At 42.0% G+C, this 24,439-nt stretch overlaps 2 protein-coding genes across 4 annotated transcripts; both read left to right on the top strand.

Annotated features, from left to right (window-relative positions):
* Window positions 1–407: 407 nt before the first annotated feature.
* On the top strand, window positions 408–3,875 carry LOC115170109 (apolipoprotein D). Its single transcript, XM_029726407.1, has 5 exons — window positions 408–560; window positions 886–1,013; window positions 1,794–1,915; window positions 2,572–2,660; window positions 3,460–3,875. The coding sequence occupies exons 2-5, from the start codon at window positions 894–896 to the stop codon at window positions 3,708–3,710; spliced, it is 582 nt and encodes a 193-aa protein (XP_029582267.1). The 5' UTR covers window positions 408–560; window positions 886–893; the 3' UTR covers window positions 3,711–3,875.
* A 3,484-nt stretch (window positions 3,876–7,359) lies between these two features.
* LOC115170108 (sterile alpha motif domain-containing protein 7) lies at window positions 7,360–21,430 on the top strand. Of its 3 annotated transcripts, XM_029726406.1 has the most exons (9): window positions 7,360–7,515; window positions 7,607–7,644; window positions 9,239–9,298; window positions 17,713–17,846; window positions 18,285–18,609; window positions 19,061–19,701; window positions 19,848–19,969; window positions 20,236–20,346; window positions 20,519–21,430. In XM_029726406.1, the coding sequence occupies exons 4-9, from the start codon at window positions 17,744–17,746 to the stop codon at window positions 20,768–20,770; spliced, it is 1,554 nt and encodes a 517-aa protein (XP_029582266.1). In that variant the 5' UTR covers window positions 7,360–7,515; window positions 7,607–7,644; window positions 9,239–9,298; window positions 17,713–17,743; the 3' UTR covers window positions 20,771–21,430. The 3 variants fall into 3 exon arrangements, with proteins under 3 accessions (XP_029582266.1, XP_029582265.1, XP_029582264.1); XM_029726405.1 differs by lacking the exons at window positions 7,360–7,515; window positions 7,607–7,644; window positions 9,239–9,298 and adding an exon at window positions 9,742–10,124; XM_029726404.1 differs by lacking the exons at window positions 7,360–7,515; window positions 7,607–7,644; window positions 9,239–9,298 and adding an exon at window positions 14,663–15,183.
* The last annotated feature ends 3,009 nt before the right edge of the window (window positions 21,431–24,439 follow it).

Here is a 24,439-nt window from a genome sequence, read left to right as displayed (position 1 = left end):
GGATCAAATTAAACGCTTTGCTGCACATTTTCGCAAGTCATAGCTTGAATACTGGCAATGTTTTGCGATGGTAAAGAATCTAAGAAAGTGGTAAGAAGTCAAGTTACGCTTCTGCCTGTGTAGAAACACACTGTGTATTAACATGTTATTACTTAGTACTTTGGTAGAGCATGGCGCTTGCAACGGCAGGATTGTGTGGGTTTGATTCCCGCCCGGGTCACCAACACGGAAAATGGATGCACTCACAACTGTAAGTCGGTTTGAATAAAAGCATCTGCAAAATGGCGTGTTATTTCACTTGTGTAACAACCGAAACCACTAACATGTCAGTCATTAGCAGAGTCAGCCAGGAGTTTGTTTCCACAAGGTCCATTTGAACAGGTGCCATACTCCCAACCCTAATACAAACACTAACACACACACTTTCAATTCTGGAATTCTGAGAAAACCCGACATGAAAGCCATGCGTCAGCCGCATAACTAATGAGTTTGACGTATAAATAGACGTCTATAACCCACTGAACTTCACTGAAACAGGTTGATCTTCTGAACAAGTGCAGGTAAGTGGGACCCATTCCCCCTGTCTCTCTCTCTCTCTGATTCTTGAAGCTCTGCGATTTCCCATTGCCTGAAGAATGACGCTGTGCACACTGTAGGTCTGTAGTTGTTAGGCACAATGCATTGCATTCGTAACGTACTTCTGACATAAAATTGACGTATCTTGACCAGTGTCTAGGATAATTGTTTATACAGTATGTTGTTCTGTTTCCTAAAAGGTTTTGATATGAATTAATCACTGTATATTTGAAGTCAATTTGCATTGTCCTCCAATGGAGTTGGTGAAAATGTCTCTACTTTTCTGCGCATGTGTCTGTTCCTACCCAGGACCCAAGATGCAGGCTCTACAGGTTCTCTCTCTGACTCTGCTGTCTATTCTGACCGCTAACGCCCAAACCTTACGCCCTGGAAAATGCCCCCAACCTCCAGTCCAAGCTAACTTCGACGCCGCCAGGGTGACTATACCTAACTTTTATTACTGTATTTGAAGTTGCCCTTATGCATGTGCAGTAGCATTGTAATTAATTGAGTGATAACATGGAATTGCATGTATGCATGTGTAATAACAGTGTCATTACTTGAGTAACAATGTATTCCACAGCAGGCTGCTGAGGGGAGAAAAGCTCATAATAATGTCCGGAACGGAGCAAATGGAATGGCATCAAATACATAGAAACCATGTGTTTGATGTGTTTGATACCATTCCACCAGTTCTGCTCCAGACATTACCATGAGCCCGTCCTCCCCAATTAAGGTGCTACCAACCTCCTGTGTTGTATTCATAAATTGTTACCTATTCATTTAGTAATTGTTTTGTCATTACATAGTAATGCGTTTGAGAATTTGTGTTATTACACAAGTGGAAGAGAGATTGTTCCTATTTCCACTTTAATTAAAAAAACAATGAATACAATGTTATTACAGCATTACTACACAGGTATACAGCAACTTGTATCTACTTTAAGTGTGACCAAAGTGTCGCCTTCGATCAAACCACTGGCATGTTGTGAGCTGCAGGTATGGATAAAGCCATGGAGGAGTAGGGTAAAGTTGCCCCTAGATGCTGATCTTGGGGTCAGTTTTGCAACCATTCCCAACAAATGGTTAAGTTTAGGATTGGGGCAGGAGAAGCTGATCCTAGATCTGTACATAGGGGAAACCTAACCCCTGAGCTCTAAGCCATACCATAGCATCACATTGTCATATGACCTTTGACCTTTGACCTTTGTCAACAGTATCTGGGCAAGTGGTACGAGATCAAGAAGCTCCCTGCCGTCTTCCAGAAGGGCGAGTGTACCACAGCTACCTACTCCCTGGAGAGCCCCGGAGTCGTTGGTGTGCTCAACAGGGAGCTGCTGTACGTACACATTAAAGAGATCAAGTTAAAACGTTTTGAAAAAGTACATTTTTTATTTATTTTTTACATTCAACTGAGACTCAGCGATATGACGTTCCCACGAGCAGCAATGCAGATGTAGATGAGTGCAATGCAAGATGATGCACTCGTAGAGTATCACAGAGTACCTGTGCATGGGTGCGTTTCCATAGCTGCGATGTGATAGCTGCCTGATCTGAAGCAACAGAGAAGTTTTGCCTCGTGCTTCAATGCTGTTAGTTATTGTTGGAAATCACCTTTAAAGAGATAGTCAAAATTCAATGTTTGTATCTCATTCCAGGAGAGCAGACTACCTTTTATTAACCCAAGTCTGAGCCTCCTATTCAATCAAGTACATGTAATGGAAAACCGCACTGTAGGTTTACTCAGAATGGTATGTTAAGGACAGGTGGGATGTGATGTCATTAGCCAATGAAAATGTCCGCAGCTTACGTGGTGGTGAGTCGGTTAACAAGGTTATCACCTCAGCTATAGCATAAACATTCCCAGTGAATGTGTGCTCTTTTCCTTTATCTGCCATTGATTGAGTAGTGGCCCATGAGTTAGTAGGCCTCATGAAACGCCATTGTTGAATGTGTTTAACCTCTAACCTCTCTCTCTCCCTTTTTTTCTCTCAGTGCTGATAACACTGTCAGTGCTATTACTGGCTATGCTAAGGCCAAGGACCCCTCTGAGCCCGCCAAGCTGGAAGTCACCTTCTTCGAGGGTAAACACACGTCAAGTCTAATATACTTGTGTCAACATTCTCGTGAGGTAGACCTAAATAACTCCATTTGACTTCTTAAGTGGTCTGCTTCTGACCCATGTCTGGTCTGACCCTGTATGTGTATGTAGTGGGCTGACCCTGTATGTGTACGTTTATGTAGTGGGCTGTGTAGTGTTAGCGCACGGTCAGGCAAACATATTGACAGGATACACTTCCACACTCCATCCCCCAGGGGGCAGCAGCAACCTTGTCCAGATGCTGAGCCTTGTTGATCAGCACATCCTGCCATTGAAGGTGATGGTCAGTCATAGTAGCAGCTGGTAAACTGTAAAGCTGTAAGGCTGCTTGGTTTGTTTGGTGGCCATGAGGCCTTTCCTTTGTTTTTGTCTTTAGTTTGGACATTCCTTCGGTATTTTTCCTTTTTGTACATATTCACGTTTCATCATCTAAACAAATAATAGTCTTCTTGGATGACCAAGAGGTCAAGAAAGACTGAGCTGGCCCTGGACCAAGGTAAGGTTGCTGTCTCCCTGAGCACGTGTACATTCAACACCAAGGCATATACACAGACGTCTCACAGAAATGCACACATTCAGGTTACAGACCATGTAACGAGGCCTAGGACCCATAGACAAAGCGAGTGCAACAATATCCTTATGCTAGTTATGGGTTTTGTAACAATATTAATATTCATATGGACCTCTGTAGAAAAATGTAAAATTATAATCCATATATTTCTTTTAATTATTCTCGTAAATAAACTACTAAATGTATTTGAATATGTTTTCCTCTCCTGCAGACTCTCCCCCCGGCAACTATTGGGTTCTGTCCACTGACTACGAGGGCCACTCCGTGGTCTACGGCTGCACCGACATCCTGGGCACCTTCCATGCTGACTTTGCCTGGATCCTGAGCAGAGAGTCCACCCTATCTGAGGAGAAACTGGAGGAGCTGGACAAGGTGTTCACCTCCAATGGCATCGACATCGACGTGATGACCGTCACCAACCAGAGCCAAGAGCTGTGCGCCGACATGCCTCTGTGGGCCTAAGAGACATGATTCAGTCTACAACATACGTATGATTTGCATTCATAACATGGCATGCACATAGACTGCTGTACAACGTCCAATGGTTGATACCTGCATGGTTGTTTTGTGTTTGGTCTGTATATGTTATCTTATGAGGAAATGCAATAAAATTATACTAGAAACGTTTATCTGGTGTGAATGTGTACTTTTTCTGACTAGTATTTATAATGATTCCAATCACCTCGCTGTTCAGTGAGGTGACTCTATAAAATGGAAGCTTTTGTCACATTCAGCAAGGAAATGTAGGATTTAAAAAAGAGAAACCAGTCCAATGATGCAACAAAGGCATAAAAAACATTCTCTGTCACCTTATACGACAATATTGCTACCATATGCATTCCATATTGTCTCACAAGTAAATAGGTATTTAGAGATGAGTGTCCTACTGTGAATTCACATGCTCAGTACAGTATATCTTTTTTTTCCTAAACTGATTTTCTGTGAAGCACTAGATGGCACTATGACCGTGGCGGAATTCAGACTCTGCCCTTCTCCCTGACGTCTGCACATGCTCCCACCATTATCCATTGTCCGCCATACTTGGTCACACGACTAACACTTGTGGGGGCCCTTTTTGTACTGTAATCATAGTACAAGTTAAGTAAATATATTATTTATATGTATTTATCACAAATAGATCCAGATTTTCTATTACAGCAATATAAGTAAATATTAGGGGCAATATGTTATCGTACTGCGATGTGTCCAAAAGCAACAGGGATGCCTGTTACTCCAGGATTATCCTTCTAAATATATAAGTGATTGTGTGTGCTGTATTTATTCTGTTGAAAAATAAAAAATATATAATAATTACAGTGAAATTTGAATGCATTGTTTACCTTTGAAGCATTATAGAGGCTTAGCACTGTTATTGGACAGCCCTGTCGTGAGCCTTTATCTCATGCTGTCCAGTCTCTGGGAACAAACCATGGAATTTATAGCTAGAGCTCTTTATAAGGCTAAACCCACTTCACAGTGACTACATAATACAGGGTGCAAACAAGCCGAACAGAAATCCCAGCTTACACCAGGGAGATTCTTAAATTAGCGGTTTAGCTAAGTATCTTAATACTTTGTTTACTTAATTCCTAAGTCCTTTATTAGTGAGTTCCTCTTCTTTTTTGGGGATGAAGTGAGCATTCCCCTCACAATATGGTTGTCTGGTTTGACAGCCCCTCCCCCCAGGCAGACAGACAGAAACCGTTCACAAACGGTTATCTTTCTGGTTCAACAGCCTCATGTGGAGCCTTCTCAGGGTCCAGGCCACTCTTTTTATATTTTAATTCAAAACATTGCCACAAAAGGCAAACATAATTAAAATACATGTGAGGATCACTCTGGCCTGCACTCCTATAGATGTGGTAAAGAGAGATATATCAAATTCTACCAAAACAATGGAAATGCCACTCACGTGTCCCCCCTTTCGGGAAAGATTTAGAATCTTCTCATTGCCCCCATCAAAATTAGTCTGCATTTAGGCCAGAGTTTCCCAAAATCAGTCCTGTGGACCCCAAAGGGTGCACATTTTGTTTTTGCCCTAGTACTACACAGCTGATTAAAATAACTAATCATCAAGCTTTGATTATTTGAATCAGCTGTGTAGCGCTAAAGCAAAAACAAAAACGTACACCCTTTGGGATCCCCAGGACCGAGTTTGGGAAACGCTGATTTAGGCTATTGTTTATATATGTTTCACAGCAGGCTGCTGATTGGAGGCTCACAATAACGTCCCGGAACAGAGCGAATGGAATCGGATCAAACACATGGAAACCATGTTTTTGATGTATTTGATACCATTCCACTAATTACGCTCCAGCCTTTACCACGAGTCGATCCTCCCTAATTTAGGTTCCACCAACATCCGGTGATGTGTATTTCACATTATTTTGAGGTAAAAACCAGAGTATATTCTATACTATTTTATTAAATATTTTTTATTTTAAAAAATTATCCCAGCCACCGTCCCCACAGGAGGGCTTTTGCCTTTTGGTAGGCCGTCATTGTAAATAAGAATTTGTTCTTAATTGACTTGCCTAGTTAAATAAAGGTAAAAAATAAATGTAAAAAAAATGCTTGTATGTCAACCCCAATACAAGTTCACGTCATCGTTACTAATCAACTGCATTACAGTTAAAAAAACAGGGCTATAGTAATCAACTGAAATTCAAAACTTTGAACAAGCATATCTCCTGTCCCTTTTGAGCTATATATGCCTCTCTTCACGAGTAACACGGGTGGCAGGTAGCCTAGTGGTTAGAGCGTTGGACTAATAATTGAAATAGTTGCAAGATCAAATCCCCGAGCTGACAAATGAAAAATCTGTTGTTCTGCCCCTGAACAAGGCAGTTAACCCACTGTTCCTAGGATGTCACTGAAAATAAGAATTTGTTCTTAACTGACTTGCCTAGTTAAATAAAACACATTTCCCATAAGGATCCATAAGCTCTGCCCATTCATGAACAGTGAACAACATCTATGGGCCCTGTAATTCCATACAGTTGACATAAGATTTGATTGTTGTTTGTTCTCTCATTAATCCATATTATTGAATAATTTATCACTAATTGGCCCAAGTTGGGGCACTGCATCATTTGTGGGGGGATGACATGTTTACTGTTGCCTTGTTACTCTTGGTTAGACAGCTGTACATGAACCAATCATTTACACTCCACTTTCAAAACAAATGACATACATGTCATTCCTCTCAAGGTTGGGGATAGCATGTACTATTGCACTATTTCTAACACGGCATGTAATTCGAGCAACAAGTTTCCCATAAGGACGTACATTGAGTGTACAAAACATTAGGAACACCTCCCTAATATTGAGTTGCACCTCCTTTTGCCCTCAGAACAGCCTCAATTCGTTGGGGCATGGACTCTACAAGGTGTCGAAAGAATTCCACAGGGATGCTGGCCCTTGATGACTCCAATGCTTTCAATAGTTGTGTCAAGTTGGCTGGATGTCCTTTGGGTGGTGGACCATTCTTGATACATACGGGAAAATGTTGAGCATGAAAAACCCAGCAGAATTGCAGTTCTTGACACAGACCTTTGCACCTGGCACCTACTACCATACCCCGTTCAAAGGCACTTAAATATTTTGTCTTGCTCATTCACCCTCTGAATGGCACACACACAATCCATGTCTCAAATGTCTCAAAGCTCAACTGTCCCCTCCCATTCATCTACACTGATTGAAGTGGATTTTACAGGTGACATCAATAAGGCATCGTAGCTTTCACCTGGTCAGTGTATGTCATGGAAATAGCAGGTGTTCCTGATGTTTAGTACACTCAGTGTATGCACTCTGCCCATTCGATTTTCTGCAAATTAGACTTTTTGGGGGAACAGATTGTTTTGATAAAATGCTGCTACTCTTCCTTCCTATATGATTTGATGACACTAAATAAACACCTGGTCTTTTGTCAAGAACATTTGCACAATGATAGGTCAATCCAAGGTCACTCCGATTGACCAAATGGTGACTTATATGTGGCTATGGCGTGCTTGGCCCCCGCAATTGCTGCTTGCAGCTATATATTTTTTATAACTGATATTCCAACAGGGGGCTCTGCATCATTCGTGGGGAATGACATGTTTACTGTTTCCTTGTTATCCTTGTATTCCTGTTCAAGAAAGTTTGGAATTTTGGAATGTTCAACTGTTCAAATTCATGGAAAATTCTTCAGTCAGACAGTTGATACAAGACTCAAAATGACAGTCTGTAAAACCTGGAGGATTTACAAACTGTTTTTCAACTTGAGGTAAGCAAGCAAAGCATTTAATGTATAATGTATTTAAGTTCAGAATAATATTTATTCAAAGACCCTTTTCTGTGTTTGCAAACATTTCCAGCACGAGGGCGATGAGCGCAAGTTGTTGGCGGAACAAGAGTGAGTTCTTTTAGAACGGCAGCAAAAAAAGCCTCTATTTACATGTTGCATGTTACTTTTGGATTAAATTTGGATTTTAAGTCTCGTAAGAATGTCTCGCTTAATATAATGTTTGTGTCATCGTCGCAAATCAACTGTATTATACTTAAAAAACACTTCAACTTCAACCAGTAAAATTGCTCAGAGACTAGATTTTTGGTACAGCCTATTTCAATGAGTGTTAGCATTCTAGCTAACAACTGCTGCATCCAAAATAGTTATTTTGCAAAGATCACAGCCAAATATAATCTTAGTGACTGTTCAAGCAAGAATCAGTGTGTCGTGTACTAGAAAAGGGTCTACATGAAGAAATGCATTTGTGACTTCTTGTTTTAGCACTACCAAATTTGATATTATGAAGACTGTTTAGCTAGCTAGCTAGCTAACAACTGTCGTTAGCTCGCTAAGTTAGCAAGTAACGTTATGCCTGCAGTTGAAAAAAAACCTCTGTGGTTAAATCTCTAAATGCATGATGTTACATTGTTTTAGTTGTCTACGAAGTCCATGGGCAAGTTTCCAGTATTATTAGTTGTATGTATTATTAGTTGTATGGTACACAGCGTCCAACGAAATGCTAAATTCCTTTTCGATCTTCATTACTTCTCAACAATGTTAAAATCTCAACTTCAACGATAGTTCAGCCCCATCACCACCTTCATCTTAAGACATCTTGAGACAAAGTTGATCTACTCTTCTTAAATAAACGATTGAGACTGAAATTCTGGGCTTGTGTGTCTGTCTGTCTGTCTGTCTGTGTTTGTTTGTGTCTGTCTGTGTGAGTGTGTGTGTGTGTGTCTGTTTGTCTGTGTATGTGTTTGTGTCTGTCTGTGTGTGTGTGATTTTCTGTCTGTCTGTCTGTCTGTCTGTCTGTCTGTCTGTCTGTCTGTCTGTCTGTCTGTCTGTCTGTCTGTCTGTCTGTCTGTCTGTCTGTCTGTCTGTCTGTCTGTCTGTCTGTTTCTGTCTGTGTGAGTGTGTGTCTGTTTGTCTGTGTATGTGTTTGTGTCTGTCTGTGTGTGTTTGTCTGTGTGATTTTGTGTCTGTCTGTCTGTCTGTCTGTCTGTCTGTCTGTCTGTCTGTCTGTCTGTCTGTCTGTGAGTGTGTGTCTGTTTGTCTGTGTATGTGTTTGTGTTTGTGTCTGTCTGTGTGTGTTTGTCTGTGTGATTTTGTGTCTGTCTGTCTGTCTGTCTGTCTGTCTGTCTGTCTGTCTGTCTGTCTGTCTGTCTGTCTGTCTGTCTGTCTGTCTGTCTGTCTGTCTGTCTGTCTGTGTGTGTGTGTGTGTGTGTGTGTGTGTGTGTGTGTGTGTGTGTGTGTGTGTGTGTGAGTACGTGCACAGTGACTGGAGGGTGCTAGTATGACAAACATGGCAACAGCGTGACGATCCTGAGTCCACTTAACCCTGCGGGAGCCTCATGCTCACACCTAAACTGGATAGAGAGAGCGAGAGAGACTGTCCACCACTGTCCCCCATGCAATAACACCCTTAGTTAGCAGAAACACCCTGCCCCCCACAATACTGCACACCTAGCTGTAGACTAATCCCACTTTATCCCTCCAGGATTAAAAAAAAAAGCATAATTCGAGGAACTGCACCAAGGGCCTCTGCTGTAAGCGGCTGGTGAGTACAAACTGTCAGATTAAGACGTCTGAGAGGATGATCCTGGTCACACATTTAGCAGGATTTTATTTCCTACCAAATGACCAGCTTGGATGTTTGGCCAGTGTCACTGTATGGAACTACAGAGAGTCTTAATAGTCGTGCCAAACCCAGACACCTTGTCAAAACAAAAACAACAAAAAACATGGTTGTTCTTCCCACATAACACAGTCCACACGGACAACCTTCCCTGTACTGTTAGTGGCCACCGAGTGGTAGTGGTTACTTATAAGGCCACCCCTTTTTCTGCCATCGGAAAAAGGAAGCTAAAGCATTTAGGTGTCTTAACCGCGGCCTAAAGTGCTAACAAGGGCTTAGTGAGGTAAATGTTGAAAGAGGTTTAGCCTCCCAACGCTTAATGCAGGACTCTCCTGGGAGTAATTACTGTGAAGCGCCTGGTCCGGCCGGTGCGTAGTTGGATGAGGAGATCACCCCAATGTCAGGAAATAGGAGGGGGGGGGGGTGCTTAACTCGGGAGATAAAGCCAGGCTAATAGAGTTGAGGCAAAGCGATATTTAAAGTTTTTTTTTGGTCAAGGCCGTTAGTTAGCCGTTAGCTGCTGACACAGGACAGGGGTGTGGCTGATTGGCTGGTCACCACTTATCAGAGGTGTCAAGCTAGGCTGCTATACCAAGGCCCTGAGGAATCCATCAGCATCATATTTTGTGAACTCCTGACCTGAAGATACAGCGTAGCTTTAAGTTTTTTTTTCCGTTGAACTTCTCGTTCTGTCTACTCCGTTGGGACAAGCCAGTCACAAGCTGTTCTCATCGGCAGGAACTTGAAGGTGAGTCAAATGAACTTCCCTCTGTCCTCTCTCTCTCTCTCTCTCTCTCTCTCTCTCTCTCTCTCTCTGTTACGCTTCAACCTTCTTCTCCCTATTCCACTCTCTCATTCATTCTTCATTCTGTGTGTTTCAAAAGCTGAACACGAAAATAAGATTTTATTAAATTGAATAATGCAAAGAGCACAGATCTGTAAAAATAAATACAAAAATACAGTAAAACTCCTTAGAATTTGCGGAAGGTTAATTTAAAAAGGTTATTCGATATTCGAATAACCTTTTTAAATTAACCTTCCGCAAATTCTATATATATATATATATATATATATATATATATTATTATTTGTTCAGTGTGGATGAACCAATGGGCGTGAGCAAAATAACCATAATATTTAAATGAGATGGGAAATCACATTATCCAACATATGTTCCAAATACTGCAACTCACATTTCCATCATGTGCTTCACATAAATTGTGAAGTTTACTAAACGGAAATCGTCGAATAACTTTTTTAAATTAACCTTCCGCAAATTCTAAGGAGTTTTACTGTATTTTATTTTATTTTTTACAGATCTGTGCTCTTTGCATTATTCAATTTAATAAAATCTTATTTTAGTGTTCAGCTTTTGAAACACACAGAATGAAGAATGAATGAGAGAGTGGAATAGGGAGAGAGAGAGAGAGAGAGAGAGAGAGAGAGGAATAGGGAGAGAGAGAGAGAGAGAGGAATAGGGAGAGAGAGAGAGAGAGAGAGAGAGGGAGAGAGAGAGAGAGGAGAGGAGAGAGAGAGAGAGAGAGGAATAGGGAGAGAGAGAGAGAGAGAGGAGAGAGAGAGAGAGGAGAAGAGAGAGGAGAGAGAAGGAGAGAGAGAGAGAGGAGGAATAGGGAGAGAGAGAGAGAGAGGAATAGGGAGAGAGAGAGAGAGAGAGAGGAATAGGGAGAGAGAGAGAGAGAGAGAGAGAGAGAGAGGAATAGGGAGAAGAAGGTTGAAGAGTCTACGTAGACTCTATATATTTTAAATTGTATGTATTCAACTAATACACACTGTGAAATGCATTTTACAGTAGTTGCAATCAATCACTTTGTATTCACAAAAGTTGTTCCTTAAGGGGATAGTTCAGTGATTTATTCAAATTCGGGGTAAAAAAAAGCTAATTTTAGCATTTGTTGACTATGTTTAGTCTAACTGTGGATAACTCCCCCCCCAAAAAAGTATGGATTGCAGTCACTCCTAGATAGGGGTTTGGTAAGTTTCTCATATAATCTTATTCATTATGATGTTATTAAAGGCTAAACTGATCCTAGATCAGCACCAGGGTTGGGTAGGTTACTTTCTAAATGTAATCCGTTACAGTTACCTGTCTAAAATTATAATCAGTAATATAACTTTTGGATTACCCAAACTCAGCAACCTAATCTTTTTACTTTCATTTCGTTTTTGGATTACTTTCCTCGTTAGAACAAGACAAAAATGATCTATCAAATGCATTTGGTGTGTCATCATTGTGGTCAGACTCGATTAGGAGGAACAAACTTAAACTTGCGTCTTTTTTCAATGCTGAATGTCATTGAGAAAATGGAAAACTGTCATAATGTATATTTTTCCTTTCCGAATTTAAAAAGTAATCAGAGAAGTAATCAATTCGTTTTTTCAAAAGTATTTGTAATCTGATTACAATATTTTTGTTTGTAGCGTAACTGATTAGTTACGTTTTTTTTGTCATCAGATAAAATGTAATTCTTTACTCCTCAACCCTGTCTATAGTCTACTTTCACGGTAAGGAAATAAATATAAAAATATGTAAAATACTGTAGCTGAACTATCCCTTTAACTTTTTGTCTGTTGAGTTATTTTATTGTATTTATGTAAAATATTTAGGTAATGATGCTGTGAACTATGCAGTTGTAGGTAGCACGGACAGTTAAAAATTTTTTTTTTACTTTGCCTCTCAAACCTGGCCGGTACTCACATGTGCTCATCTAATTAAATCAAAATCTAATTAAAATATCAACCTCATCGATATCTACATCTCGGGTTCATTCAAACATGCTAACAATGTGTTGATGGTCTCAGCAAAAGTATGTCTGGCATTTGTTTGTCACTTAAGGGGATTATAACGTTCCAGACGATGCTTCTGTCTTGTCTGATATGACCTCCCCAAATGCAAGGCTTCATGTAAGTCGTCAGCAATTTTCTTTTAATTCATTCTTGTAATGAGATTAGCCCGGGCAGCCGCAAATCCAGGCACCCGGAGCTCTAGTCTTAGATACAGGCTTCCACTTGTCACATGCAGGCCAAAACTCCACTTGCTGTGTGCAAACATGTCAGATCAAATGGAGGAAACTCCTAAATCTCACTGTTCGAAAACCTCAAGATTTTAAGGTTTTTAAAAATGTACATGTTTATCTAAATGAATGGCATTACTTTGGTGGCTTGATTTCAACTGTACCATAGAATCGGCTACAGTAGGAGCTTAGTTAGTTAGTCAGTTAGTGAGGATTGATTAACTGAGTGTCATTAGTCTAATGTTTAGGACTCCATATAAAGGTCATCTAAAGGTCATCTATTACGTTTTGGAGGTGACGATATAGTAATATAGTTTGATATTTGAGTTAACTATCCCTTCAAAATACGCATTGTGGTCATTTGACCGACTTTTAATATATTCGGTAACACTTTACTTGACACCCAGCGTCATAACATGTTATGACCCATATATTTACACCTGTTGTGACATATATTGTGTTATTTTATGGCTGGTTATGACACCTACATAAGACTGTCAAAACCCCACAAAACCTACCACACAAGGCAAAACATTCCATTACACCATAGCCTACATGTCAACAGTATGTTTATGTTATGTAATTTTTGGGAGAAACAACCCATATTAAATGATCATTGTACTAATTGCACACACATTGATATCAGACATACATCCACCGCAGTGCTCTGTTGTTGATGACTGGGATGAAAGCAGGAGCAGATTTCAGGAGCAGGACAAGACACCCTCTTTTAGACTCATGACTGATATTTCTTTTTTAAACGCAGATGATCTGCATTATTTAACTAGGCAAGTCAGTTAAAAACTAATTCTTATAAGGACCTGTACTTGATAGGCCTATGTGGCTTATATGATTAGGATGGTCATAAAGTGTATTTTCTTAGTCCAAGTAAAGTGACACAGGATGGTCATAATGCTTCATGACAATGTCATAAGGTGTATTTTCTACAAGTTATTTAAAATATGATTAATTACAACAACAACAAAGGATTTATGAAACAAACTTTCAAATGAAAGGAAACTTCTAGGCAGGGAAAAAACTATTTAGAAAAATATGGGTTTTGACACTCTTGTTTAGGTGTCATAACCAGCCATAAAATAACGCAATATATGTCACAACAGGTGTAAATACATGGGTCATGACAGTGTTATGACCATATTATGACAGGTTATGACACGTTAAGTCAGCTGTTATGACATATTATGACAGGTTACGACACGTTAAGTCAGCTGTTATGACATATTATGACAGGTTACGACACGTTAAGTCAGCTGTTATGACATATTATGACAGGTTATGACCGTGTCCTAACGTGTTTTGACACTGGGTGTCTAGTAAAGTGTTACCATTTATTCAGGGGGTCTATTCGAAAATATGACAAATAAATATTACTGAATCGAATGATACGCTCATTTAACAGACAGTTTCATACAAAGCTACTTACAGCACCCTCAACATACAGTAATAATGACACATATACTCACTATGTGGCCCATGCTGGAATCAAACCCACAACACTGGTGTCTCTGCCGCCACCAAGCTCTAACAAACTGAGCCATTTGTATTGGTATTGGTATGTATTAGGATCCCCATTAGCCGCTGCAAAAGCATCAGCTACTCTTCCTAGGGTCCACATGAAACATGACTTAATACATAGTACGGAACATTATTAGTCAAGCACTGAAATGCATCATTTCAAAATGTTACATATCAGTACATACACACAATATCTAGGTCTAATACATAGTACAGTGCAATTACAAAACAAGATATATAAAATGGCTGTGTCTCTTCACAGTCCACTTTGTGCAGTAAGTTGTTCTTTTATCTGCTTTTTGAAACTGGTTTTATCGCTAGCTTGAGTTACCTGGGGTGGCAGAGACACCCTAAACACTTGTAACAGGCTGATTGGTCAGCTGTTTGAACCATTAAAGGATGCTCTGCTATTCTTGGGTAGCGGAATGACCTTTGCCCCCCCACTTCTGAGGGCACACATCGTCTTCTAGGCTTAAATTGTATTCCGCTATCAACCTCAGCAATGTACCATCCATGTTGTTGGTACCAGGTGGTTTGTCCTTATTTATAGATAGCAACAATTGTTTCACCTCTTCCACACCCACTTTGTAGAACTCAAAACTACAGTGCTTGTCCTTCATTGTTTGGTCCATTATGCATGAATATGAAGGCTCAGAATTTGTTGTTTGACCAACAATTTTTTTTCACGTCTTTAACATAGGAATCATTGTAAAACCTCTTGTATAATCGTTTAAACATAATTTTCGGTCCAGTCTTTGGAGCATTGTTTTTTCTAGTTAAGGCTATTATGATCTCTACATCTGATGGGTGTGGATACAGCTCTAGAGCAGATTTCTGTAACATTAGTAAAGATGTGATCAATACACATGGAGGATTTAGTTCCAGTTCTGTTTGTAAATACCCTGGTAGGTTGACTGATAACTTGGACCAGATTGCAACAGGCATTTTACTGAATTGTACAGTAGTTGCTCTGCTGTATGGCAAGTCCTAGTGTGTGCTGCAATAGGGGCCAGGCCTCTCTGGCTTCTCTCGGACTCTTCTTGGTTCAAGTTCATACAAGCCCTACTCTTCCTGTATAAGATTAATTACTGAGTACAAGCTGTTTTTCCAGCTGAGCGCTATACCTCAAAGATTAGTATCCCCTCTTCTGACTGGTAGTTCAGTGATAATAGTAGGGATAGGCTTGAATGTACAGTAGTCTGTTTGTTGTTTCGTAGCGTTGGTTTGGTCACTAACCGGGTGAGTTTTCATTCATTTATACACACATAGACATACTTATACTCATAGATATACTCACTTTACCGCTACCTATATGTACAAATTACCTCGACTAACCTGTACCCCCGCACATTGACTCGGTACCGGTAACCCCTGTATATAGCCTCCACATTGACTCGGTACCGGTACCCCCTGTATATAGCCTCGTTATTGTTTTTTTATTGTTACTTTTTTTTAAACTTTAGTTTATTTAGTAAATATTTTCTTAACTCTATTTTCTTAAAACTGCATTGTTGGGTTAAGGGCTTGTAAGTAAGCATTTCACAGTAAGGTGAAACACACCTGTTGTATTCGGCTCATGTGACAAATAAAATGTGATTTAATTTATACTAACATTCACACAGGCAAAATGACACTATGACGCAATAGATTTTTCTTACACTCACATTATGGAGACATTTAACACGCAAACTCTTATTACACAAAATACACAGATTTCCCCCCCCCCCCCCAAAAAAAAACACTTATGTCAATTTACAGTCAGGCTACCTGAGGAGGACAGATAAACCTTGAACCGTCATTGTATTAATTCACTATGGTGTATGTCATCTTTATAAATGTTCTCTCTTACCTCTATCCGTCCCTGTGTATATTTGCTGAGTTTAATAGAGGAAAGATAAAAGGTTGGGTGGAGAGTGACATTGGTGGCAGGGACCAGGGTGGCCATGCTTGCGTGTGGCGCCACATATTTCCCCATAAACCAATTTCCCTCCACCAGATTTATCCCCCAAGGTGTTTTCAGGACATCTCAAGGGGCTGATGGAGGCTAATAGGCTTATCACTGAAGGTGTATTGTCTGGTGTGCTTACAGGCAAGGTTTGCTGAGGTAAAACTCCTAAACGCCCGGATTACCACCAACACATCCCTTTAAAGTGCTGTATAGTCAGGATTTAGCTAATCGGATAGTGGGGGAGGGAGGGCCAGGTTGGAAGACACACGGGTCAGCAGATGTTCTCGGGTCCTGGCAGACTAGTTGGGACTAACAGGAGGATTACTGGAGCCCAGATTAGATGGGTCTGTGAGGGAACTTTAGGGGACTGTGGGGTAATACGGTACACGACTGACTGGGGCTAAGGGCTGCTAACGGTTAGGGATAGGCTGGATCTTATGGGGGGATATTTAGCCAAGTGTATTTTGACAGGGGTGTGTTGTCGTAGGTTACCCCATAGGTGTATCTAGACACACACACACACACACACACACACACACACACACACACACACACACACACACACACACACACACACACACACACACACACACACACACACACACACACACACACACCATAAAGGAGAGATACCCAGTAATTTCAGTAATGCCACGACCACAGTTATTTTAGAGACACCTCTGACATAATATTTTCCTGTAGTATGTGTTAAAAAATTGGAGTCCATTTCCTTATGGATATAAATCTTCAGCCCATACTGGTCCTGGATTAAAGCACTGTCTGTTCAGTGTAATATTTATTCATTAGATGCTAATCAGAGGTGTCTAAGTCAATCGGGTGTAATGACAAGCTGCAATGATATACACTGTGTGTGTGTGTGTGTGTGTGTGTGTGTGCGTGCGTGCGTGTGTGTGTGTGTCTAAAATTGTGCTAATTAAAAGGATTGTTGTTGTAGCAGAGAGAAAGAGGTATATGGAGGCAGAAAATGTTCCAATGTTCCTTCTGCTCTGAGGTGAATCTAGAGACTAGACAGTATTCCTCAATCCTCGATATAGCTTTGGTTGCTCCACCGAAACTTCATTGTCACCTTTGACAACAGTTAATTTTTTTCTTTATCTCAATGTCATCAGTCTCTCTCTCTCTCTCCCTTAAAGACCATTGATGAAAACATGCTTAGCAATGATTAGCAATCCTCACATGCCTATTAAGTGTACTAGTTATGGTAGTATTGTAACGACAGGGTTTGTTAATCGACAGTACACACGTGATCACTGACGAGTAGTAGCCTAATCTTTTCTGAGACCTGAGGACTTATGTTGCATCCCTCTTGGGCTATAACTTAGTTAATTGGGCTAACACGGTCTTGAGTCACACCAACCACCCATGTTTGATATCTATCTGTTCAGTTACATCAGCACACAGTAACTGTACGCCATAATTTTTTATCATAGAAGACCTTTCAATGTATAGGTCATGGTTGCCTCCTAGTGGTGAAATATGAAAATGACAAGCAATTTAAAGAAGGTTGCTAAAAGGGGACTTAACTTAGACTAATTAACACTAATCTGCTCAACACCACTTTACTTTTTTTGTACTGGGCAAGTGCGGTCTTTCCTGTACCTGGTATATGTAAGCAAGGTTCCTTCCTTCTTAAAGGACCAATTAGATTAAAACAAGTACTTGAAAACAGACTAAATCACTGTTAGCTAACCATCTGAGGGACCAGTCAGCAATATCCCAGGGACCAATGCTGGTCCACGGGCCACAGGTTGACAAACACTGGTCTTAAATACTAATCTCCTGATCTCGGTTCCACAAAGAGGCAGTTTCCTAGAGGTCAGAGGTCAGGCCATGACCCCGAGGGAGCAGCTGAGAAAGATGTCAGCGATGGGGGAGCAGGGGGCTCTGGATGAGAAACACTGGTACCGCCTGGTCAACGGCATGTCTGCTGGAGGTAAGGCTGATCCACCTGGCTTGAATCTGCATGTCTCAAGGCTATGTTAGCCTGTTGAGTTAAAGTCCTAGGTATTAGCTCGTTCATCCTTGCCTAGAAAATTCACTCAACCTAACCAAGAGCATTCATACTCTTCCATACCTTAGAGCCAGGAGCTTTTCACTGACCTAGGTAATTGCTGGGGCCCAGAACTTTACCTGATCTGGTCACATAGTCAGTAGAAACTTTGGGCCCTAGTTCTGTATCGACTTCTAAATGGCGTGACACATCCACCATTGAAGGCTAGGTATTTCAGAAGGTTAGGTATTTCACTTGTCCTGCATGTTGGAGCTCGAAGCCTAAGATTTTCACTGTACCCTGCAATCACACCTGCAACCCTGTACATGTGACTATTAAACACTCTGAATCTGAATCGTGTTGCGCTGTGTTGCGTCGCAGAGCTACGTCAGCGGCAGGAGATGATGATGAGGAACCAGATGACCATGACTCCTCAGATCCTGGCCCAGGGACAGCAGAGGCTACAGGGGGTGCCCACCCAGTTTGAGCCCCGTTTCATGGAAAGAGAGCTAGCTCCTCCCTCTGAGATGGTATCTTCTGAGGTCAGGCAGATGCACATGGGGGGTCACCTCGGTCCGCCCATGCCCCCACACCCTGGTATACCTGGCAGGGGCTTCCCTGGAGCTAGCTATAGCTTCATGCCCTCAGAGCCCATGGAGACAGTTGCCCGGCGACAGGAGCTCATCCACAAGCAGAACATCGCCAGGTACGGTCTGACATTGACCTGCAGCTGCATGTTACAGGGCATGTCAAAGTACACGTCATGGACTATAGGGCTTTGGAAATCCTAGCCCTCCCTTTTACGGCCCCCTTCAACTTAGTACCAAGGGCCTGTTTCATGCACTACATGTCTGATTGGTGTGTTGTTATGTCTAACTGGTGTGTGTTGTTACGTCTGATTGGTGTGTTGTTACGTCTGATTGGTGTGTTGTTACGTCTGATTGGTGTATTGTCACGTCTGATTGGTGTGTTGTCACGTCTGATTGGTGTATTGTTACGTCTAACTGGTGTGTTGTTACGTCTGATTGGTGTGTTATTACGTCTGATTGGTGTATTGTTACGTCTAACTGGTGTGTGTTGTTACGTCTAACTGGTGTATTGTTAAGTCTGATTGGCGTATTGTTACGTCTAACTGGTTTGTATTGGTTGTTTTTCAGGATGGAGATGAATGCCATCCTCCACCAGAAGGAGATGGAGAACGCCCATCAGAAGGGTCTGATGGGTATGGAGGCGCCCATGATGTACCAGTCCAATGCCATGGCGTTCCGAGGGCGCCAACGCCTCCCAGACGGCCACGATGTCTTCGTCCACCGCACCACCCTGGAGGAAATGCAGGCCAACAGCCTCCTGATGTCCTCCAGCCCCTATCCACCAATCAGCACGTTGCAGAGGGAGAGGAGCCGCAGGGCCGGTCGCAGGGCAACTAATCCCAAGAGCGCAGAGAGCCATGCGTCGGGCCCAAAGGGCCAATCGGAAGACAAGAGCGTGGAGCAGAGTCCTGGCGGTGCCTCGGGAGAGGAGAAAGAGGCGGAGGGGAAAATGGACATGGGAGGGGAGGCGGCCAGCAAACAACATCAAACCAAAATGGACGCACAGCTCTCGGCGGGCACCAGGAAGAGCTACAAGGAGGAGGAGCAGGGCCTGCGCAAGGCCTGCATAAACAGTCAAGATGGCTGCCCTGACGTTACCAACTGTAACAGTGGCGCCAGCGACAAAGACATGCCTGGCCAATGCTCTGCGTTCCAGTATCCCTCCGCCAGTGGACCTATCCCAGGCATGCCTTACATTTTCCCTCATGGTGGGTCTACTTTCTACAGTCTTATTTTGATCAAAACACTCAGGGGCTTGTGCTGCTGTCTTTGATTTGATTTGTATCATTTATTTGACCAAGGATTGATGTGAGCCGTATGTGTGCTAACACACTTTGTTTTTTGTTTTGATCAGGGCACCCCAATCTCTTTCTCAACGGAGAAGATATGTCCTCTATCCAGGACCTTAGGAAGTGGACAGTGGACGACGTGTACAACTTCATCAACAACATACCCAGCTGCTCTGAATATGCTCAGGTTGGTGTCATCATCAAAACAGTAGTGACTTCCTGCTTACAAAAGTCAACAACAACATCACTGTTGTCTCTTAACAATTTGCACCCTCCCTCGAGGCAGTCCCACTTTGCAGGTTTGAATTCTGTTGTTGGTGATTTTTGTAAACAGAAAGTTGCCTCGCTGTATATAGTGTCATACTGCTGCATCTACCTTTTAAAGGATGTTTTTCTAACTGGTTAAACGTTCCTGTATTCCTCCTCCTCATATTACCTGATTATTCCCTGCAGACGTTCAAGGACCACATGATAGATGGGGAAACATTGCCGCTCCTGACAGAAGACCATCTACTGGACACCATGGGACTGAAGCTGGGCCCTGCACTCAAGATACGATCACAGGTAGATCAAACAAATTCGGACAGCAGACCAAAAGATTTTCAAGTGCTGTCTATTTAATTTTCAATGGATTAAATATTTGCAACCCTTTTCGGGAAAAAAGTATTGATCCACATTTTTTCAGCACATTGTTTATTATAATACCTTATGGCATCTCTATCTTTGTCCCACCGAGGTGTCTCGACGGCTAGGCAGCATGTTTTATATGATGAACGTCCCGCTCGCCGCCGCCGCCGCCGCTCTGCAGGCCGCCCCTGAGAAGGCAGGAGGAGGCCGATCGTCAGAGATCAGCTCCCCTGTTAACTGTAACAGTGTGGAGATGATGGGCAGCCCGTGCACCAGAGACCCAGAGGGCCTGAAACCAACCGACTCCCTCCCAGAAACTGACAACCCCTCTCCCCCTTCGGCCAGCAGTGGAACTGCCTGAGGCATCAGTGCGTGGGAGAAGAGTCGTCAGCCAGTGGCTCAGATCCAAGTCGACCACTAGCCTCTACCACATACACATAGACACATACCCTCTAAGGACTTCATGTAGATTTTTAAGCATTGGATGGGTATCAGTGATATAGCAATAGCTCCATCTTGCCCTCTGATTGGCTAGATGGAATTGTTGCTGTGTTGGATACACCTGTCCAACCTTCAGAAGTGCACAGGGAGTAGGAAGTAGGGTTCGATTAGGAATTCAGCAAGTGTTTCAGCCCAAAGAGCTGCTTTTGAGCTGCTAACCATTTCCATCAGGCAATGGTGTTCAGTTTTCTAGTGTGTATCCTGCAGTGTTTAAACTGCTAGGTATATGATGGCATTTTTTGTATGTATTTAGTTACAGTTGAAATGTTTGGTACTTTTTTTCCACCATGTTTCAGATTCAAGATGGAGGCAATAAACCCCAAGCCATTAGAAATATAGATGGCTTGATGAAGAATGGGAAGAACACTGAATATACACATGACCTCTGTGTTTGGGGGGAAAATAAGCTGTATTATGTAAATGTTAATGCATTAATTGTGTTTTTGTAGCATAATGCTTTCCAATGAATATGTGTGACATTACCACTTTTAATGAATATAAATGATTGATTTTAATGTCACAATGTAGCCTATCAAATCACAGTTTCTTATAAGTTTTCTATGTTTTCTGGTTCAGTATGGAAACTATTTTTAGGCAGCAATGGACACTGAACATCAATCATATAAACACTATATAAATAATTTATATGTAGATAGCTGCACTTTATCTGAAATTGTATAGTTGGGACTCATCCAGTTTATCTACATTCAGGGGCAGACTGAGACCAGAAATCGGCCCTGGCATTTCTAAAACACCGGGACATTTTTTTCCTTGAGGCCCCCATTATTAGCCAGATAATGATCAAGTTAGACAGACCCACTGGGCACATTTTTTTTATCAGCCCATCTGACATTTGTCCGAAATGCCAGAGGGCCAGTCCACCCGTGTATATTAGAATGAACACCCTTGACCCTGTCGTTTGAGATACAGTGGTGGTAAGGTTATTTCAAATTCAAAACACATGCTTTGATACTAACAGTAGCCAAATATAATTACCATAAGATAACATTATTATTACAAGGTGGTTAATTCGATATGATTTCTCGAAGAAGGGTCTCTTGTTGAAGAAACTCACCTTTCAAGATAGAAAAGGGGTATTTGGAATGGTCCATGCTACCCGGGATCCTAGGGACGTCCATACCCCATTGAAGTTTACATTTAAAATGGTTAACGGTTAAAAAGGTTTACAGTTAAAGTTAGGCTAGTGTAGGAATTAAGGTTACGACGCTTGCCTTTTGGCGGATCCATTTGTGGTTTCAGGTGTGGGTGAAAACCGAGTTGGGTGCTGTGGAATCGGTGAGGGTAACCAGAAGTGGTCTTGTGATAATTGTTTGTGTTTCTGCTGGTCAGAAGGAGCAAGTGCTCCGTGTTAAATGAATGGGGGCACCGAGATGTGATTTTGCTCTCAAGAAAAGGGTGCCATTGAAAGGAGTGATTAACTTGGTAGCGGTAAATGTGAAAGCTGACCAACTGAAAGGGAAGATTCCCGGTGTTTGTGATGCTCGTCGTTTGGTCCGACGCAGACAGGGCGGCATGAGTGGTGGAACAGAAGAGTCATTGTCTGTTCTTTTGAGTTTTGATGTTAAGTTTTTGCCTGACAAATTGATGTTAGGATATATAAGTTATCCTGTACGAGCTTTTGTGCCGAATACATTACGTTGTTACAGGTGTCCAGCTTATGGGCATGTGGCAGCAGTGTGTAGGAGAGAGGTTCCTAGGTGTGAGAAGTGTGCAGAAGGGCATGAGACAAAGGAATGTGTAGCATTGGGGAAAGTAATGGTACATGGTAATAGTAAGGGTGCCATGGGGCTGTGGATCAGAAATGTCCGGTGTGAGAGAGGCAGGTTGAGGTTTCCAGGGTTAGAGTAGTGCAGAAGTTCTCATATGCTGAGGCAGTGAAGAAAGTAGAGGAAGATGAGTCAAGGGGGAGGGATCCTGAGAGGAGTGGTGTGAGTAGTAGATCTGTACCAGTACAGAGGAATAAACCAACAAGTGATATACATTACTGTTCAAAAGGTTGGGGTCATTTAGAAATGTCCCTGTTTTTGAAAGAAAAGCACATTTTTTGTCCGTTTAAAATAACATCAAATTGATCAGAAATACATTGTAGACATTTTTAATGTTGTAAATGACTATTGTAGCTGGAAACGGCAGATCTTTAATGAAATATCTACATAGGCGTACAGAGGCCCATTATTAGCAACCATCACTCCTGTGTTCCAATGGCACGTTGTGTTAGCTAATCCAAGTTTATCATTTTAAAAAGCTAATTGATCATTAGAAAACCCTTTAGCAATTATGTTAGCACAACTGAAAACTGTTGTGCTGATTAATGAAGCAATAAAACTGGCCTTTAGACTAGTTGAGTATCTGAAGCATCAGCATTTGTGGGTTCGATTACAGGCTCAAAATGGCCAGAAACAAAGAATTTTCTTCTGAAACTCGTCAGTCTATTCTTGTTCTGAGAAATGAAAGCTATTCCATGCGAGAAACTGAAGATCTCATACAACGCTGTGTACTACTCCCTTCACAGAACAGGTCAAACTGTCTCTAACCAGAATAGAAAAAGCAACTGAGCAAGAGGACAAGTACATTAGAATGTCTAGTTTGAGAAACAGACGCCTCACAAGTCCTCAACTGGCAGCTTCATTCAATAGTACCCGCAAAACACCAGTCTCAACGTCAACAGTGAAGAGGCGACTCCGGGATGCTGGCCTTCTAGGCAGAGTTGCAAAGAAAAAGACAGATCTCAGACTGACTAATAAAAAGAAAAGATTAAGATGGGCAAAAGAACACAGACACTGGACAGAGAAACTCTGCCTAGAAGGCCAGCATCCTGGAGTCGCCTCTTCACTGTTAACCTTGAGACTGGTGTTTTGCAAGTACTATTTAATGAAGCTGCCAGTTAAGGACTTGTGAGGCATCTGTGGTGGTAGTGTGGATGAGAGGAGGGATGATAGTGGTAGTGAACTACTATAATCCGTGTCAAGTATTGGACCTAGAAGAGTTGGAGAGAGTGGAGGGCCAGGATAGAAGTAAGGTCATGTGGTGTGGGGATTTTAATGCCCACAACACACTCTGGGGGGACGGGGACGGATGGATGGAAATGGCCAAGTCATGGAAAATCTGATAGAAGTTAAAGATCTTGTGTGTCTGAAAGATGGCCGAGGGACCAGGATTGATGTAGACACAGGGAAAGAGTCTGCCTTGGACCTCACTCTGGTATCTAGTGCGATGGCAGGAATCTGTGAGTGGGAGGTATGGGAGGAGTCGACATTAGGGAGTGATCATTACCCCATAGTATGGACAGCCAGAGGGAGGAGGAGGTGTCAGTGGATGGAGTAGGCAGGTGGGTGTTTGAAAGGGCAAAGTGGGATCAGTTTCAGGAGTTAAGTGAGCGGGTGATGTCTCAGGTGGATATGAGACGGGAAGTGGGTAGTATGAATAACTGGCTGAGAATAGCTTTAGTGGGGGCAGCTACTGAGGTGATACTTAAGAGTTCAGGGAGAAGGAGGAGGAGGAGGAAAGC

The sequence above is a fragment of the Salmo trutta genome, chromosome 31, assembly GCF_901001165.1.
Source record: "Salmo trutta chromosome 31, fSalTru1.1, whole genome shotgun sequence".
Taxonomy (NCBI): Eukaryota; Metazoa; Chordata; class Actinopteri; order Salmoniformes; family Salmonidae; genus Salmo; species Salmo trutta.
Note: the sequence above shows the minus strand (reverse complement) of the source record. Positions and strands in the feature narration are given on the sequence as shown.

What these genes read in the sequence shown, in the direction of transcription:
- LOC115170109 (XM_029726407.1), top strand. Translation starts at nt 894, where the DNA reads ATGCAGGCTCTACAGGTTCTCTCTCTGACTCTGCTGTCTATTCTGACC. An exon ending in CTAACTTCGACGCCGCCAGG is followed by an intron (nt 1,014 to 1,793) that starts GTGACTATACCT and finishes CTTTGTCAACAG; the next exon opens with TATCTGGGCAAGTGGTACGA. An exon ending in GGAAGTCACCTTCTTCGAGG is followed by an intron (nt 2,661 to 3,459) that starts GTAAACACACGT and finishes CCTCTCCTGCAG; the next exon opens with ACTCTCCCCCCGGCAACTAT.
- LOC115170108 (XM_029726406.1), top strand. Translation starts at nt 17,744, where the DNA reads ATGACCCCGAGGGAGCAGCTGAGAAAGATGTCAGCGATGGGGGAGCAG. An exon ending in CAACGGCATGTCTGCTGGAG is followed by an intron (nt 17,847 to 18,284) that starts GTAAGGCTGATC and finishes GTTGCGTCGCAG; the next exon opens with AGCTACGTCAGCGGCAGGAG. An exon ending in CACAAGCAGAACATCGCCAG is followed by an intron (nt 18,610 to 19,060) that starts GTACGGTCTGAC and finishes GTTGTTTTTCAG; the next exon opens with GATGGAGATGAATGCCATCC.